Source organism: Trifolium pratense, linkage group LG2 (genome assembly GCF_020283565.1).
Source record: "Trifolium pratense cultivar HEN17-A07 linkage group LG2, ARS_RC_1.1, whole genome shotgun sequence".
Taxonomy (NCBI): Eukaryota; Viridiplantae; Streptophyta; class Magnoliopsida; order Fabales; family Fabaceae; genus Trifolium; species Trifolium pratense.
The window spans coordinates 29,701,937-29,721,541 of NC_060060.1; the positions used below are offsets into that span (position 1 = coordinate 29,701,937).

General features: G+C 31.5%; 3 protein-coding genes across 3 annotated transcripts; 1 reads left to right on the top strand and 2 right to left on the bottom strand.

The window, feature by feature from the left end:
* Positions 1–4,650: 4,650 nt before the first annotated feature.
* On the bottom strand, positions 4,651–5,325 carry LOC123907964 (B-box domain protein 30-like). The gene has a single exon (XM_045958444.1). The coding sequence runs from the start codon at positions 5,282–5,284 to the stop codon at positions 4,871–4,873; it is 414 nt and encodes a 137-aa protein (XP_045814400.1). The 5' UTR covers positions 5,285–5,325; the 3' UTR covers positions 4,651–4,870.
* A 6,348-nt stretch (positions 5,326–11,673) lies between these two features.
* LOC123907962 (OVARIAN TUMOR DOMAIN-containing deubiquitinating enzyme 1) lies at positions 11,674–15,273 on the top strand. The gene is made up of 9 exons (XM_045958441.1): positions 11,674–11,910; positions 12,075–12,307; positions 12,783–12,848; positions 12,957–13,040; positions 13,195–13,317; positions 14,199–14,251; positions 14,393–14,442; positions 14,515–14,615; positions 14,785–15,273. Exons 2-9 carry the CDS (start codon positions 12,152–12,154, stop codon positions 15,046–15,048), a joined length of 897 nt encoding a protein of 298 aa, XP_045814397.1. The 5' UTR covers positions 11,674–11,910; positions 12,075–12,151; the 3' UTR covers positions 15,049–15,273.
* A 765-nt stretch (positions 15,274–16,038) lies between these two features.
* LOC123907965 (calcium-binding protein KRP1-like) lies at positions 16,039–16,615 on the bottom strand. The gene has a single exon (XM_045958445.1). The coding sequence runs from the start codon at positions 16,506–16,508 to the stop codon at positions 16,152–16,154; it is 357 nt and encodes a 118-aa protein (XP_045814401.1). The 5' UTR covers positions 16,509–16,615; the 3' UTR covers positions 16,039–16,151.
* Between the last annotated feature and the right edge of the window lie 2,990 nt (positions 16,616–19,605).

The window sequence follows — 19,605 nt, forward strand, 5'->3', positions numbered from 1 at the left end:
GCATATCAATCACCAAAAACACCCACAACTAATTATTACATGCATATATTTTAAATTTTTATGTAATAAATACTACATGTATAATAATCTCTTATTTCTTTTCATATTTTCTTTCATATTCATCTCTTTTCTTTTGTTTAATCTTTTTTGCATACATTCATAAATATAAAAGACAATTGTACAAACTTACGTAATACATTACTTGCTACTACAAAACAAAATATACATCCCCTATTTTTTTTAAGCAAATGGGGTGTAGAAAGATCTTTAATATCAAGCCACCAGGTTTGGTCTAGCGGTGAAGAGTCTGGGTAGTATGCTAGAGGTTGTGAGTTCGATCCTCAACTTCATTGTAAATAAATAAAAATAAAAAAACTACAATACCCTAAGTAGATTAGATTAAAACGGAAAAGTTAGGGACATATATAAATCCTAAACCTATAAAAAGCAATAACTAACCCAAAAGGGTATATGACCCCAATCTTAAGCATATTAATACACACACCGGGGGCATAATCTCGCAAACCCGCGTACGAGCGCGAAACCATATTGCAAGAAGAAAAAAAAAGGGTGCATAAGTTGACAAACAACAAACCCAAAACTTGAGAGGGGGAATAGATCTGACCGCCAACACAGTAACGAACCCACACACCAACCATTTATGCGAAAATCAACAACAATTTAAGGCCATTTATGGCCAAAAAGGTTTGAATTCAATCACAACTGACCGAAAACATATTTGAGAGCGATGGCACTGTGGTCCGTGACGACAAACCAAATACAAGAAAACTGTAGATCTCAACAGATCTGAAAGAATCAAATATCAAGGCCACATACATCAACTACCATGGAATTTGAGTTAAGGAAAATAAACCGTCCCATCAAAACTCAGGACGAGTGAAGATAGCGGTTGCAAAATTTGAGAAGGCGAAGCCAACCAAAACCAATAAAACCATCAACCAACTAACAAAAACTTCCACTCACATGTTCACATAATCACTCGACACAAACACTAGACACATATTTTATGTGTGACATTTAATTTTAGAAATTACATTAATTTTAATTTTTTTAATTAATATACAAGAGATTTTACTTTATTTTCTAATTGATGCTTTTATTGGGCCTCTTGCTAGTCTATTGATAAACTTGTCTGCTACTCTGATTTTTTACACTGTCAACTTTATAAAAGATCCTCAAATTAAGTATCATATACGTGTTGTGTTGGTCCAAGACATAAAGAAACTTCTCTCTCAAACTAATGTTTCTCTTTATCATACGTTTAGAGAGAGGAATAAATATGTAGATTTTTTCGCTAAACATAGAGCTCCCTCAAATGCTAACCTCTTATCTGATGCTTCTTATCCGAAAAGCTTTGGTGATCTTCACCTCAACGATACGATATACCTATATATATATATATATATATATATATATATATATATATATATATATATATATATATATATATATATATCCAAATAAATGTGTACATGTTCACCTATTTTAAATTGGTTAACAAATCATCAACCTCCTTTTCTCCGATCATCACTCTTACGATTCTCAATATTTCTTTTTTAATTTGAGTATAAAATTTTACTATTTTGCCCCATACAAAGCTTTTAACGTTAATCTCTTATGAGGTCTCTTTGAGTTGTTTTCAATTTACTTTCTTGTTTTCTTTAACAATTCGATCACCTACTAGCATGTTGAGTGGAACCACCGATTACATTCTTTGAAACTATATACGGTTGAAAATATCTCAAGAAGCACCTAAAGTGAATATTAATAGGGAGACATGCATACAAAAGCAATATAACGTCACATTTATTCGTCTTTTTAATTTTTGATCTAAACCAAGAACATTATTATTCGTTGCTTCTCCTTTCATAAATGTAAAAAATGTCTTGAATTTGATTTGATTGTGTTGTGGCAAGTGTGAGTGTTAAGTCCCACATTGCTTAGAAAAGTGGAAGTTGAACACTTTATAAGTGAGATGACCCATAAATCTAACACTTTAAGGTTTTGGGTTAAAGTGTGGTGTCCAACTCATTTGTGAAGTTATTCTTGAACTCAATATGTATGATCCCCGACAATTCCTCGTGATCGTGACCCAACAAATTGAGATTCCATATAGCATTTGCATGGTTGCTTAAAGCATGCACTTGAATTATCATCTTGATGAGAAAAGACTTTTGACATGTGTCGATGCCATAGAGAGTGTAATGGCTATAATTTCAACAACTAGAATATTTTTCCTTTGTGGTTCACACACATTGTTGATATAGAAAAAGTACAATATAGGGACAAATCAGAAAAACCAATGGATTTGGAGTAGATCAAAATCCAAGGAATAAGAACATATAACTCAAAAATTATATCTTGTATCCGTGGTGGTAAATTTTGGCCAAAAGATACACTTACAGCCACATATACCTCATAGTACTAAACCACCAATATTTTGTCTACATTACAATATAGCTTTACATTTCTCCGGTGGAGAGCAAGAAATTTTATAGAATTTTGGCAAAATTTTAGTTTAACAAAAAAATTCTTAGTTATATTCTAAATTAATTTTTAAAAATTTCAGTTTATCTCAGTGTTGACCAAAAAATTTAAGTGTTGCTCTAAACTTATCCCTAAAATTTTCAATTTTATCCTAAACTAATCCCTAAAAATATCAAAAAAAATTATGAGAGCTTGAACAACTGTCTGAACTTGCCCATGTGTTGAATCGCCCATGTGTAGAATCGCCCACTGAGGGACCAAAATTCTGACCAAAATAGATATACACGTCTTTATAGACGATCCATCTTAAACCATTATTCAAAAATCATTTAAAATATAATCGCCGGTTGATGATACACTCTAAAATTAGAATTTGAATTTCATGCATTCACCTCTTTATATCTCTCAAATTTTAACACAAACTATTTATATCACATACTTATTGCAAATTTAACTTCCTTGCGCCTACTTTCTTAATTCCTTCAAATCTAAATAACAAAAAAAAAAAATTAACAAACTTGACAAGTGTATGTATGAATGAACGCTAAAGATATCAACATCGTAAGTACAAAGAAATTCCAAAGCATAATTTTTGTCAAATCACAATGTCTCTCCATAATTATGACAATCTCAACATCAATTCATACTTATACTTAATTTAGTTTAACATATTTGATGTAGTATTATCCCTAATGATCAACTTGGTGTTTGAATACTAAGATATATCATATAGTTATGGAAGGCACGTGGTAATGTCGAATTTGATTGGCCCTACTCCCAAATTCTCAGGTTCAAAAAGCATATAGATATATTTTATAATTGGTAAATCACATCAAATAAGAGGTGGTTGTCCTTTAATCAGTTATAATCAAGGTTATCAAAACCGAACCGGACCGGCCGGTCGGACCGGTTGGACCGTAAACCGGTCATGAAAGCGGTTCGGTTTTCAGCAAAAAACGGATAGAAAACCGACCGGCAAAAAAACGCGTGAACCGGGGTCGAACCGGGTTGAACCGGCAAACCGGCCGGGCGGTTCAAGCGGTTTTGCAGATTATTATTTTTTTATTTTAAAAAAAGGGCAAAACGACGTCGTTTTAAATTATTTTTTTTTAAAAAAAAATCTAAAACAAAACAACGACGTCGTAGGAATAGGAAATGTTTTTGATTTTTATCTATTTTTCATTTGGTTTGAATTATAGATTTTATTTTATTTTGACTTGTGATATTTTATCTTTTTAATGTGTGAAATTATGAAATATTGAGCAATTATTCATATATATTTATTTATATATTAATAAAATATATATTTAATTAAAAATGGTTCGACCCCGATTGAACCCGGTCCGACCAATTGAACCTTGAACCGGTGAGCTCACCGATTCGATGACCGGTCCGGTTCTGACAACCTTGGTTATAATATTCCTACCAATCTATGTGATATAATCAATTTTATATAATTCCAGGTGATTATAGAGAAATTCTAGGCAATATCTAAGATCAGACAAAATCCTCAATTAGTACAAATCACTAGCTGTTCATAATTGAATTGTTCTTGCATTTCACATTGGAATTACTAGAAGGCCATGTTATTATCACATCAAATAGAAGTTAAACACATGGAATTAATTAATTAAACTACTATAATTTAATGCTAGTGGGGCAATTTTCAATTTAGAACCGCTAGTTTTTCATGTTCTATAATTTTTGTGGCCCTTCATAATTTACAAATCAAGTAAAAAATCAAAATCATCAATAGTATAGTGTCTGTTTATAATTGAGAAAACACAAATACTGTTAAAGACAAAACCTTGATTTTCTTTTCCTTTCTTATAAGTAAAAATTAAACTTAGTACTGGGAGTTTATAACATTCATACACTATCTATGTTGAGATAACTTTTCCATTTTACAAATTTTGCATTTTTTTTATTGGCATTAACTCTCTGGTTCTTAGAGGAAAGAAGTGATAATTAAGAGTTCAGCCGCAAGGTAAGTAAAACCTGATTAAGAATTGTTTTCATCAGAAATCAAACTCAAGTTCTCCCGAAAGATGAACTACATACGTTTTTTTAGCTAGATCATTCAACATGAAGAAAGTGAAAATGACTAATGACCAATGTGTGAAAATATATAGATTATATAGATTAATGTTAAAGAATTTTCCAATATTAACAACCATATAAATGGAAGCATTTTGCTACAATATAGAGAGTGGACTTATGATTATTAGTACAACACATAAACTAGAAACTAATATTGTTAACAATCTATGAAACTAAAACCAAAAACCTCAAAATTAGAACACACAAAAAAAAAAAAAAAACAGAACATAGAAAGAAAAAACAAGTTATTTATAACTTTATACTAATAATTTGTAGTACTAGTTGCACTATATGAAGAACTAGAAGAAACTGATGGTGGAGGTGTAGATTTCCATGGAACAACTTGATTTTCTTCATCTTCATCATCAGCATCATCCTCATCCTCAATATCCTCATCTTGATCATCATCGTCATCGTGGTGGTGGTGGTGATCATTGTTATTGTTGGAAACAGAAACACAGTGATTGCAAAGTGAGATTGTGGGAACAAACTTAGGTCCAGTGCCATGCCAAGGTGTTAGAGATTGACAAATATGACATAGAAGAAACCTGTGATGTTTTGTGACTATGAAATTTGCAGTATGAACTTTTGCATCACATTCCCAACAAAGACTTGCTTGATCTGATTCACAGAACAATTTTGCTGGTTTTTTGCATAGTTCACATTTTTTCTTCATCTTATCAACCTTAAAAATATTATGTTTTATTGTCTTAGACAAAGGGTCTCAATTATTATATATATAACTAAAATTTGAGGCCAAAAATATAAAGAAAAAGAAAAAATGCATAATATAGTGGGGCAACTTGTGCTTATTGAAACCAGTTACCTTCTCCTGTTTTTCTTTTTTAATCAATGGATTTGTTTTTCTCTCTCCTACGTGGAGAGAGTTGACCAAGAGAGGAATGAAATTAGTTTTTTTTATATGACCTTTTTTTTTCACCCTCATGTTCCTAGGGGAAAATGTCATAGTAGTTCAGAGTTCGGGCGAGTTCTGACATCAAGTGGTTTCAGTCTCCTCCCAAATGCAATTGCGAGGAATTGAATTGTGATCCTTCCTATCGAGTTCAGCGTCAATCACCACTGAACCAACTCAAATTGATTTTATTATATGACTTTGAGTCAAACAAAGTTGGGATTATGTTAGTTTCAAAATTCAATACCAACTTGAGTGTTAGCATCATGAGTGAAGTGAAATAGGATTAAGACTAATGTTGACATTAATTGAAGTGTAATTTTATAATGAGATGATTCTATTTATGAATTATATGGCTATGAGGATAGTTCAACTAAAAGTCTTTAAAAATTGACTTCCAAAATAGGAGTAACTTTTATTATATGAAGACTCTAAATAGTTTGTTTACTTTATTAACTTCACTCATCTATTTGATTTTTAAATTGGATTTATTTTTACACCACCGGTTTAATCTGGTTCGGGGGTCAGTTCTGACATCAAGTGATTTCAGCCTCTCCCGATTACAGTTGCGAATGATTGAACTGTGGTCCTCCCTACCAATGAGTATGAAATATGGAAGAGAGTGAAATCATATTTATGAATACAGCAACTTAAGGAAAAAAAAAAGAGTTTTATATTTGTACCATACTTTGTGATCTTAAGACAATTAGACAAATTTCTATTGGTACAATAATCAAATGTTGTTTGGTGATATTTTTTAGTGCTCCATACCCATTCTGTACAAATGTGTAATTTTTTTTTTCTAAATAAAAGATATTGATGCCTTTTTAAAAAAGAAATTGTAAGTTGAAGATCCATTTAAAGAATTGTTTTCTTTCAATAATCATTGGGAAATTATGCCAAAGCTCAATGTAAACAGCCAAAAGTTGCATAAATATAGGTGAGACATACTGCTTATACTATTCATAGATAATTTAGAGATATTTATTCAACAATCAATACAAATAAAGTTATAAAAGTAAATTTGCACGTAGTATATATCCACAAAAATTAACTTTTAATTCACATGCATGTAGGTTGTTATAATTGGTTGTTAGGTAAATTTCATCAAACTTTTAAGGGGTAGTGTAGAAAAAAAACCTAAAAATCATGTCTTATTAAAAATCTTACCAAGAAAATTCAATGGAATAAAATCGCAATGAAGAAAAAAAAGAGTTAGAGCGAACATAAGAAAGACCCTGGAAATAAATCAACAGAAACAATATAATCATGAAAGCCCCTAACCTATTGCGGTTAAATAGATCGAAAACACAAGAGGGGATAAAATTCTACCAAACAAAATTATTACTCCATAGTCTAAAGGAAATAATTATGTCTGTACAATAATTGTCTTCTCTAAAGATATGAAAAACAATGAAAGGGCATGTTTTTAACCACCTATTCTTAATCTCCAATTAAGAAACAACACCATGATTCTTGAAAGCGGTAACCAATTGAGAGTCTATATTTTCAACAAAAAAAAACAATAGAGATGTTTAAAATTTTATTTTATTTTTTGTTTTCACGATCAATATTCGATCTACTGGACTGACTAATCTTATTCGGGGTCAATTTAACATAAAGTAGTTTCAGCCTTCTCCCAATCACAGTTACAGAGAATCAAACGATAATCCTCCCTACCAAAACCATTAGACCGAGATGTTTAAATTTTGAACCATACAACTCAGAACACACATTAATTATCTATGGAAATAAAATACTATCAACACGCTGTTGGTTCAGTCTAACCTTTTTCCTATACGATTTGTGTTGTACTAGTATTTGATTCATGAAACATTTGGGTGAATTCACACAACTAATTTTAGTTCTAATAATTACATACATACTAAACTGTGATTTTGGTTTTCCTTCTAGATTGAGAATTTGGTATAGAAGATAATCATTGAATATATTATCCTCATTGCTTTTTCTTTTTTTGATGAAATATTATCCTCATATTTGCTGACATTCTGAAGGTTAGGTGTTACAATATATCATTAGGTTGCCTCGTTGACCATCATGCACTTAATTCTGTCACTTTGCATCTCAACAAAAATTGTAGTACATGTATCAAAATGTGCCAAATATTAATTATTTTTCATTTTTATTTTATAGGAAACAACTTGATAAAAGGTAGCTAACCACACATAAGGACACGTGTTCATAAGAATACTGTGGATTTTCTTTGTAAGGTATGCCCAATTTATAATCTCTGACTAAGTAGCTGGTTTTATTTTAGAGGTTTGGTATCTTCTTCCTCTATGGCATTGAACAGTGCAAGACAAAATTTGTGGGGTATTTTGTACAACTTGTGGTCCCTATTTATATATCACACTATGCATGGATCAAATGATTAAGGAATAGTACATACATATATATGTGATGTTTCTTTAGAGCTTATGGAGGAGCATGAATAGTGGAGGGGCTGCTTCATTACCGGTTCAAATCAACTCAAGGGTCGTCATCAGCAACCCTCCAAGGACCACCGAGATCGCCTGCATTTGAAAAAGTATATAGTTGCAAATTGTTCCGATCTCAACTGTTAATTACAGATTATAGACGACAAATGAATCATAAACGAATTGAATTGTCAATTTTAATTTAGATAATTCTAAGATGAGAAACTGCGTGACGTAGTTAGTGTATGTGATCCAAAATCCCGGCCCATCCACTTGTACTACCTCTCATGCTAATTAGTTGGTTATGCCCTATTCGACTGTATTAATGTGTTTAATAATATTAGCCAATAAATTAACCGATAAATATAAAACGATATAAAAATATATTTTAATTAATATTCTTTTTCCAATTAAGTTGGTTAGATATTTGCAAATCGGCTTGTTTTAATTGATTATTAGCTAAATTCTACTAAATTATTAAAAAGTAGTGTACTCATGTATATCTTACCCAATTTTAAACGTACAAATTTATATGCTACCACCCTTTCTTAAATATAAGAATCTAGCGGTAAAAAAAAAAAAAAAACTTTAGAAGTCAAAGAATTATCAACTATACATCTACTTTCAATAAAGGCAGACTATTCCTTTTCTGTATTCCCAAATCATATTCTCACATTGTTTGTTCTTCACTACCTAAGGTAACCTACTATAACCTTCATTCTCCAATTTAAAACTAAACATTAATTAGTGTGTAGCATTCAATAAGTCCTATAGTCGGATCTCGGTTTAGTGCAGTCAACAATTTTATTACCGTACGATCGAAAATAAATGGCCCTGACTTGAAAAAGGACTTATAATTGAGGACACATTTTTTCTTTTAAAGGTACTTATAATTAAATAGACACGAAGAGAGTATTAAGCATTCGACACATTATTCTTCGTATCCATTTTTGGTTGAATCCAAACTTCTGCATGGTGTTCGTTAGACATTATTAATCAACTTTTGAGATAGAAAGGGTGGTAGCATATAAATTTGAAGAGTGCACCTTTTGGGTCTACATACAATGAAGGTGCAATTTGAAGAGTAGCTAATATTGTATGTGTGCATCCACTGAAACCTGGTTAAAGCGCCACCTTCCATATAAAAAATGAAGCAATTCTTAGACGTTGTTCTTTTGAGGTTTGATGAAAGTCAAAAAAATGGTTGATTTTGAAAATCCGATCAAGTGGGCCGGTGCCATCAAAACGAGGTATGTCAAATTTGATGGAAGTGTGTCAAGAAAAGAGGTAATTTCTTGGGTTGGACGAGGAACTTGGGATGGTTGAAACCGAATGCAAAGACTTTGCAACTCGTTGTTGATGTTGGTGAGGTTGTTTGGTTTGATTATGGATTTTTTTTTAGGGTGACGGCGATATAATCAGGAAAGGGAGGAGAAGTACTCATGACAATTTAACGAGAGCACCACCAAATATAACATAAAAGACCAATAATGAGTAGCGGTAAAAATGATAAACGTAGAAGTTACAATGAAGGAAACTACTTATCTACAGTTCTACACTATTTTCATAACTTTCATCATAGTTTTATTTTTCCTTATATATAAGACTCTAGAGACTATGATGTGTACTATGTTCTAATTCGTTTAGATCAAGTGATAATTCTCCCTTAGCCGTTTGGGCACGACCTGAATCCTCTTGGTTGTTAGTTACCTTCACATCACTGACATCAGGGACCAAAATGAGGGTCATCAAACCTTTTGTCCAACTCCTGGTTCATAACATAATTGGTTTAATTGTTCCCTAATCCCTACAATGGTGTATGTAATAGAATTTTTGAGATAAATGTGAAGGTGAGCACATGAACTTTCGGTCAGTGGCAGTTAGGAGAGACATGAGTGAGCACAAAATAATGAATAATTGGTGTGAAGGAAAATTGAAAGTAGAAAAAAATATAGCGTCGAAGACCTAATCCGATGCATTATAATTTTTACCTTAAACTCTCGTTGAAAGACATATAAGCTAACTCATAGCTTACTAGTCCCACACCCGTGCGATGCACGGGTGTTATGCGGTATTTTATATTATAATGTTGAAAAATCATTCGTATAAATTGAAACAATAAGTATTATGAAAATTATAATAATAACATCAATAAAAACAAAATAATAATAATAATAATAATAATAATAATAATAATAATAATAAAGTGATGTTCCTTAAAAAAAAATATAATAAAGTGATGTAAATATAAGATAGATATTAAAGATGTGTTTATACATTTCGAAAAGATTACGATGGATCCTATTGCATCTACCAAAATAAGTTGGTAATCCATAAATTGTCATGTCACTATGAAAACGGTTTATGGTCATACTCATACACTGTGGTTAGATTAGTGGTTGCACAACTATCTAGGAATTATATATATATCGATGCTTATACATTTAAAAAACTTATTTATACATCAGATTTGAAGTTACTTTGGTATCTTCTTCATTAACATTGATTAGCAATATCTTTAACTCATTCTTCAAAATAACTATGGAAATGACAACATATAATTGACCATGGAAAACAATCGATGTTGAAACATAAGTTTTTATTTATATTATAAATCTCATTGGAGGATTCTGAGTTGGATAAACTACTTTATTATCTCTTACAAAAAAACTACTGTATTATCGAATTTGACATTTATATTAATTTGAAACTTATTGGAGCAAAAATAAACCAACTTAACTCATACTCAAATATCGAATATGATAAAAATCATACAGGACATAACAACCATTAGTAAACTTTATTTTATCTTTTTTTTTACTAACATTAGAAAGTAGTCCTGACAATTGACCAACTCCTTATATTTACAAAGATTGGACAAAAGATTATTAGCAAAAACATTAACCTTTTTGAAAAAAAAACAATAAAATACAAAAAATAATAAAATGAACAAACAAATGTAAATGAATAATAACCCAAAATAATAATAATAATAATAATAATAATAATAATAATAATAATAATAATTACAATTAGTACCCCCACATTAAATAAATGTAAGTGGATGATATGGCTAAATGAAAAGTTTTCATTGGTTTGTGGATTAGGGTTTAGATAGACAATTCCACAACTATCTAGGATTTATATATATAGATTGAGTGTATATTAAAAAGTCATAAGTTTATAAATGTAGAATATGAAAAGTATAGAGATGAAATAATAAAATAATAATAAATAATAATAATAATAATAATATAAGTAGAAATGATGTGGCATTGTAGAGTGATTTATTTGGATTTAAATGGATGATGTGGCTAAATGAAATAATTTGATTGGTCTAAGTGAATTAGGGTTAGGAGAACTATTTAGGAATTATATATATAGATAAGTTAAAAGTTTTGTTTGGTAACAGTCTCTTAAAAAGTTATAGTTTATTTTTCAAACGCTATTTCAAATAACTTATGAGCTTATAACTTATGGTTTATCATTTTTTCCTTCCAATATTACCCCTATCATCTTACTTGAAAAAAACAATTAAATGTTCAATCAATAAACTTATTTGCTATAAGCTAAAAGCTATCTTATAAATTATCTGCCATAAATTAGCTTATCAGTTATATCCGCTATTTTTTACCAAACAAAACCGATAAACTATCTTAATAAATCTCAATCGTTGAACGGTTTAAATCACATAATTTATTTGCACATTAAAACAATCTCCACTATATCATTAATTTTTTTTTTTTTTTGACTTATCATTAATCTAAATTGAACGGCTGAGAGATGTATATCAACCGTTTGTGCCATCACCATGTAGTATAAAACGCTGAAACTGTTGCGTTTAGCATCTCTTTAGATTAAAAGAATTTCGAGAATTTAGGGATTCGAGTTCAGTATTGCCGCTCTTCCACCTCACTCACTGATTTCAATTACAATCTTCAGCTTCCGAAGGTAAACTTTCCCATTTCCCGTAATCACCGATTCTGGAATCATCAATTTCATCTCTTCATGATTCAAAACCGTGCGAATTTCATTTTTTTTTATGCCGTAATTTAAACGCAATTTTATGATTTGGTCAACCAAAATCAAAATTCACCAGTTATTATCTTTGACAGGGTTGTTTAGTTTCTGAGTAGATTGTTGATTGTTCTAAAAAAAGATTCAAATTTGAGAATTGGTTTAAGAGGAAAAAATGCGGAATAAAGAACCAGCTTTGGATGATGGGGAAGTTGAGTATGAGGCTGGTCCTGAATCTTGTTGGGGCAATTTTGAAGATGATGATGTAATGCAGCAGCAATTTTCTATTCAGGATGATGAAGCCAAAAAATTTCCATTTGTTGGTGACAAGGTAAAGTTAAGTGCATAATTCTTTCAAACTTGTTTTTTTTTTTTATATCATCTAGTCATTAAGGGTTTATTGATTAGTTGTATATATACGTAGTGCTAATTGATTTATTGTAAACTAAAATGACATTACCTTGAATACCAAAAAAAAATAAAATGACATTACTTTAAACCAAGACATTTGGGCTCAAGTAGTTAATGAGCTCCCGCTAGGATGAATCGTTCGGGTGAACCTGAGTTCAATTCCTGGTGTGAACAATTCTTGGCCATGCTTTACTTGCCTCGCGGCTGAACTCTGGATTACTGGGCCCCTTTCCCCGAGAACCAGAGGGTTAATACAAAAAAAAGACATTACTTTAGGTGGTTTATTGTTATTATCTGTTTTAATCTATGGGATTTCTTTACTAGATGGTGGGGATGGAATAGGATTTTTTATTAGTAATGATTTAAAGGACAGATTTCATGTTGTAAATTGGCAGGAACCGCTATCTAGCTTGGCTGCTGAATATCAATCAGGCAGTCCTATCTTATTGGAGAAAATCAAGGTATGATTGATTGATCAACCTTTGATCTTTATTTCCTTTTTGTGCTATGTTGTATCGTATCCTTGCATCTTTTTGTGTTTCTTGAATTTTTATTGCCTTTTAATGCAGGTGCTTGATCAGCAATATGCTGCTATTCGGCGTACTCGGGGAGATGGAAACTGCTTCTTTCGAGGCTTTATGTTTTCATATCTTGTATGTTTTATTGTTTCTAGTTTAGAAACATCTTCTAGTTTAACATTGAATGGATATTCTAGCTTGGGTCTAGGGACTATTCACTATTGAATAAAACATTCCAATTTTCCAATAGTCCAGTCAATAAATTAACTCTATCTGTCTCTTTCCCTAGGAGCATGTTTTGGAAGCTCAAGACAGTGCAGAAATTGATCGCATCAAAGCAAATGTTGAGAGAAGTAGAAATGCACTTCAAACCTTGGGTTATCCAGAATTGACTTTTGAAGATTTTTTTACGGTAACTTATCAACTGCATTTCATGTGTTTCTGGAGTTATATTTTTGCTTATGTTTTTATAAATATCTCAAAGAATACTAGCCAAAATGAATATACCCACTAAACTTAATGAAAAGTGCTCAAAACATTGGTATATAGTCCTGGGTATACTTAGTAAAATCTGCTAACCTTTGAGCTAGTAGAAATAGCTAGCTGCTATGACTTTGCATATGCCTTCAGATTTTCCATCCGTGCAGGTTAAAGAAATGAAATAAATTGTCTTAGTTATCATGCAATGGCTTATTATCATCTTCGATGTCATGTAACTTTTTCTTTATATCCTTCTCTCCCTTTCATACGGTAATAGAGGATCTCCACGTTTACGCGGGGTTATTGTGATGTTATATAGAAAGCCAATAATTACAGTAGCAACAAAATTTAGGCCTCTTAATGTGATATGGAGAACTATTGAAGTGCTGTACATTAGAAATCGGCAGATCAGAGCTATGGGGCGTGTTTTGCAGTGGAAGCTATCCAAGGAAAACTGACCAGTAGTGGAAATAAAAACTCTTTGATTTTTCCAACAAGTTGGGAAGTCATACAACAGAAAAAATAGAGGGGCATTCAATCTGAATTCTGTAAAAAGTTTTCTATTGAAGGGAAGAATTTGGAAAATTTTCTAGCATATAGTTCTTCTCTGTGTTGGTGAAAGTATAAACAAATCCAGCAATGTTTAATTATTATTTTTTAAATATTATAAATTGGACATCTGGAACCCAGGCAGATATACTAATGTTAAATCTGTAGAGGTACTTCCAGAGGCTAATAAGCTTACATACAATTGTTATCCTTATCTAAGGTTATAAACTTACCTTTTATTATCTCACTGTAAAAATATTTCAGTTATTCCTTGAGCAGCTGGAAGATGTTATTCAAGGGAAAGAGATTTCCATAAGGTGTTAACCGTTTCCTTCACCATGAATTTGCATTCACAATTCTGAACTGGAAGCATGATATATTCTCGAAATATTTAATCATCACAATTTGCTTTTTATCTTGTCCTAATTACTATATTTGAATCTATTATATCGTCACAGTCCTGAAGAGCTTGTGCTTAGAAGCCGAGATCAGTCAGTATCTGATTATGGTGAGTGACTTAGACCTGTCCCATGTCCTGATCTCATTTCTTCCACTTTTCATGACAAAATGTTTTCTTCAGTTGTTATGTTCTTCAGATTTGTTACGTCTGCTGAAATACAAAAGCGCTCAGAATTTTTTGAACCATTCATAATGGGCTTATCCAATACAACAGTTGAGCAGGTTGGTTTCGATAATTCTTTTCATCCCTTCATAAGTTGCTTGTAAATTTAGGATCTGACAAGAAAGAAACAGTAGAGCCATTAGTTTTATTGTAGAAAGCCAGTATATGGTTTTAATCTTGTGATTTTAATATAATATTTCTCATCTCTTTCATGTTGTTGCGGTTTAGTTTTGCAAATCAGCTGTTGAACCAATGGGTGAAGAGAGCGATCATGTTCACATTACTGCCATTTCAGATGCATTGGGCATTCCAATCCGTGTTGTGTACCTTGACCGCAGCTCATGCGATACTGGTGGTGTCAGTGTAAATCATCATGATTTCATTCCAGCTGCTGGTGATCTTCCAAGTGCTAGAGGTAGCTCTGACAAGAACAATCCCTTCATTACATTACTATATCGTCCTGGTCATTATGATATCCTCTATCCAAAGTGAGGATGGCCTATTGGGAAGACATTTTATTTGTTACTTTCTCGGCGTTGTGAGCCGCAAACAACTTTACACCGAGCTTGGTTGTTAAGGAGGGCATATGTACTCTTGTGTCTTGTTGAATGGTCAAATATGTCTAGAATGTTAAACATATTTTGAAAGTTTGATCAACAAAGTATATGCCAACATTAGTGCATTAATAATCAAAACTCACCATTTTATGTTGCTTCATTATTTGTTGGTCATAATTTCATTCTTCCTAATATCTCTATTCATTGGGAGTTGGTGAGTTCTGTGATGGCATGGTGCTCCCCTAGTAGCTCGTGTAGAGTGATGCAGATGTGTATCATTTGTTACAACAATGCAGAGTTGTGGCTGGGATATATACTACTACTAGTCACTGGATTTTAAGTGATTGCAGAGTAGTATATTTCCTCCTGAATTAAGATGTAAATGCAGATTTTCTAAAACGGCTTCGTATTGAACGGAGGAAATATAAGTATTCTACAAATAGTCTTGGAACTTTAAGATATTCTCTCTGACTGGTGATTTTTAATTTGAACTTAATTGAAACGGAAGAGCTAAGTTTCGAACAAATCTGACTTCGGCTCCCTTGTAATCCAAAACCAGAAAAGAAGAGCTAAGTTTGAATTTTTAGTTCCAACTTCAGGAAAAAAATAAATTAAGATTGTTATTTTTTTAGTCATGTCAACGCTTTTAATGAGTTAAGACTTTATTTGTTGATTAGTTGGATATGTTTTAGTCATGTCAACCCTTCTAGTCATTACTATGTGTAGCAGGCCTATAAGCAAACAAATGCTACATAGTACAATAATCTAATCTAATGCATATTGTTCTTTTAACAATGTCAAGTGAGAGTTTGATTTGTAACGTGAGAGGTTAAAATCAAACCTAAAATAAATATTTTTTTTTTCTTATATTTTGTTGATGCCTACTAAATAATTAACATGACCTACTCATCAACACACCGAAAAATAACAAAAAGACCAGTCCATTGTTGAATTAGAGACACACCAAAAAGGAAGCACCTTAGGAATACAAGAGAGGGAACTTAGAGGCTAATTAAAAGGACATTAACAAAAGTAAAGTCAAATGCCAGTGAAAATAGCTTCTTCCAAAAGTTGCTTAGAGTCATTCATCAAAGCAGGACTCAACCTAAACATGAGGGTGCAAAACTCCATCTCATCAAGAGCTCCATCTCCATCAAGATCACCTTCTCTAAGCATGCATATAATCTCTTCATCACTCATACCTTCCAACCCAAGTAATGCAGAGTTCCTCTTCAAGCTCTCAAATGTTATCACTTTCTTCTCTCTATCCATCAACACATTAAAACCATTTGTCAATTCCTTCATAAACCCTTCACTTCCTAGTTTCTCCATCATTGAAGGGAAGTAGTCTTCAAAAACAACTGATGCACCATTCTTCTTCGAATTTGATGCCATTATTGCTCAATGCAATTATGCAACACTACACTAAGAGAAAATAAAAACAGCTTTGAACACTTGTTCTATAGTAATAATGAGGACAATGATTTGTTATGGTAAATTAAGTTGTGTATGTGGAATGAAACATTTATATATATATATATATAGCAAGTGTTTGAGGAAGGAGTAAAATTTAAGGTTGTTCCTACCTCCTAGGCGCTAGGCATAAGTTCTAACATTTTGTGGCCTTTTTTGTCTAATTCTTGGAAGGTGCGTGGGAAGTTCTTTACTGTGAGTGTGACTAAAATGGTCCATATTATATCAGTCACTCACGGGGTTGGCATTTTCCTTTGAGACATCAATTTTTGTTACTTTCCATAATAGTAAGTAATAACAAAATAATAATACAATTTTCTTGTATTGCTTTTCATTTTTTTATTAGTTTACTTATTTTGTATAAATCAATTATAGCAAATCTTCAATATAAACAACATATTGGCGGCAAAGGATCCAACAAGAATTTTAAAGCTACAAGATGTTCTATGATCAAACTAGACCTCTAAAATTGAAAAACAAATTCAACATCTCTAAAGTTAAAAAAATAAACTGCGAATAAATTTACAATACTCATAATAATTTTACAAAATAGTAAAATGGTTACAGACAAAATCAAAGTGATTAGAATACTATGTCTTTAGATTTGTATTGTTGACACCCAAATCATCGATTAAATCTGTATTGAAGTTGATCTATCAATCTGAACGAAACAAACTCTACAATAAGACAAAAAGTCAAGCAGCGGCACACCAAGCCTTGCTAGCATGTTTCCGCTATCAGGTCATCCACTATTTATATCCACGCACCAAACCCAATAATACTGGACGTGAGGGGGTTGTTAAGAAGCTCCACATCGGATGTGAGATGTCCCATGTATAAGTTTATAAAGTATAGACAAACTTCATCTTATAAGCGGATTTTATAGGGTTGAGTTAAACTCAACTCTCAATTTTACTATATAATTAAGAAAAAATAAAAGCTCAATATCACTCATCTCCGGAGGATGAGTAAAGGACAAGCTGAGAGTGAGGACACAATGGACCTTTTGTATTTTAGTGGTTGGTCTCATTTGGTATATTTGAATAATTAATATATGCTAGAGGACATTCAAAAGACAATGGTAATGTACTAAAAAAGGACAATGCATTAGTAACCCGTACAAGCACACAATTATTACAATATTTTGTCTATTCATAAAAGATTATATAAAACAATCAAATAGGTTTATAGTAGCAGCTTCATAATACTGTAAAAAGAAAAAAGTAGCAGCTTCATAATGTCTATTACTTCATATAGGCTAAATAGATCATGACATTAGTTAAAAACCTAATATAAAATAGTCACCTAGCTTTTATTCATAGCAATTTAGATTTCTCATTGTCTATTGCTATTTCTTAAAATGTCTTTATAAGTATTTGGATAGATTTTTTTTTTTTTTTTTTTTTAAAAAGGTTTTGTTTAATTATGTTTTCATTAAAAAATGAGTTTTTTTTTTTTTTTTTTTTTCTGACTTTTCTCGCGGGCCTCTGGAAATTTCAAAAATACTTCCCTTGCTACTTAAAGGGGGCAAAAATATGAAAAACATAGTTTGCTATTTAAGTATCGAACTTTATATAATCTAATATTTTTTTCTCCCTCACCTTTCCTTCACCCCCTATAAAAATATTTTTATAAGGTTCACTAGTTAAAGTGCGAACTCAGTTCGCTACTTAAGTAGCAAAAATTGTTTTTCTAGATTTTGCATCCTTCAACACTCGATGATTATTTTGCGAGAGAGGTATTTTTAGAAATCCAGAGAAGTTCAAGAGGCGTGAAAAATTAAAAAATATGTGGAGTAATTTTAGTGGATACTACGGTTCTCAAGGAAGCATTGTAGGGCCAACAGCCCAAAGTACGTTCTATCTCAGTATCACATACTTTTGGTCATATACTATCTTTCATAGAAGCCACATACCTGCAGAAATCCAAATCAACAAAGTCAGAATCTGAGTAACCACAAAGCTAAGTCCAAACTTCTGAAAACTACGTGAAATTTCTAGTATCTAACCTCTTTGTTGCTTTTCTTTAGATGATCCAAAAAGCCACTAGATTTCGGCAGCTTCCTTAAGTACTATGTCGTCGACACAAAAATACAAAGGAAACTAACAAAGTAATTAAATGCCTTGACCAAAAAGATAGAAAATATTTTGTCTATATTCGTTTTTCATTCGGAAAAGGCAAAGTAAATATTTTCAATAACTATTCAATGGATGCTAAGCATAGATTACGAAGTATAAATGTCAATCATGATTCAGTTGATTAGGAATTGACCAGCTTGTGTGAGTTCAATTTTTGTTAAGAACTGATAGTTGGATTTTATGAATTAACCTTAATCAACAATTAAAATAATAAATTATTATAACTATTTGTATTCTAATTATAATATTACACTAAAGTTTGTAATTAAGAGGATATTTATTAATGGGATGTGTTTAGAAACGAACTGCGATGAGTTTGAACCATTTTTCATAGTAAGTATGTTGAGAGGTTCTTGTTTCCACTGATGAGTATATACATTAACTATCTCATCACGTTAATACACACTTGGACATAAACAAAATACCTAACTGCTCATCAGTAAGCGGTAGAAAATACATAATGCAGATTTTTACCCTACCCATAATTACGAATTGTTTTTTTTTTTATTTTTTTTTATGGATATCCACTTTATGTCCAATTGCCATCCTTGCTGAAATGTGAATTCTACTATCAAGTAAATCATAACTTATACCATATGATATACAATCAATCATGGAATTAGCTACAAATATTTGATTATGAGCTAACTGTCAAAATTTCCTACTAATTCGTATCTAAATTTGCTATGAATAAAAGCTAGGTAACTATTTTATATTAGATTTTTAACTAATGTCATGATCTATTTAGCCTATATGAAGTAATAGACATTATGAAGTTGCTACTTTTTTCTTTTTACAGTATTATGAAGCTGCTACTAGAAACCTATTTGATTGTTTTATGTAATCTTTTATAAATAGACAAAATATTGTAATAATTGTGT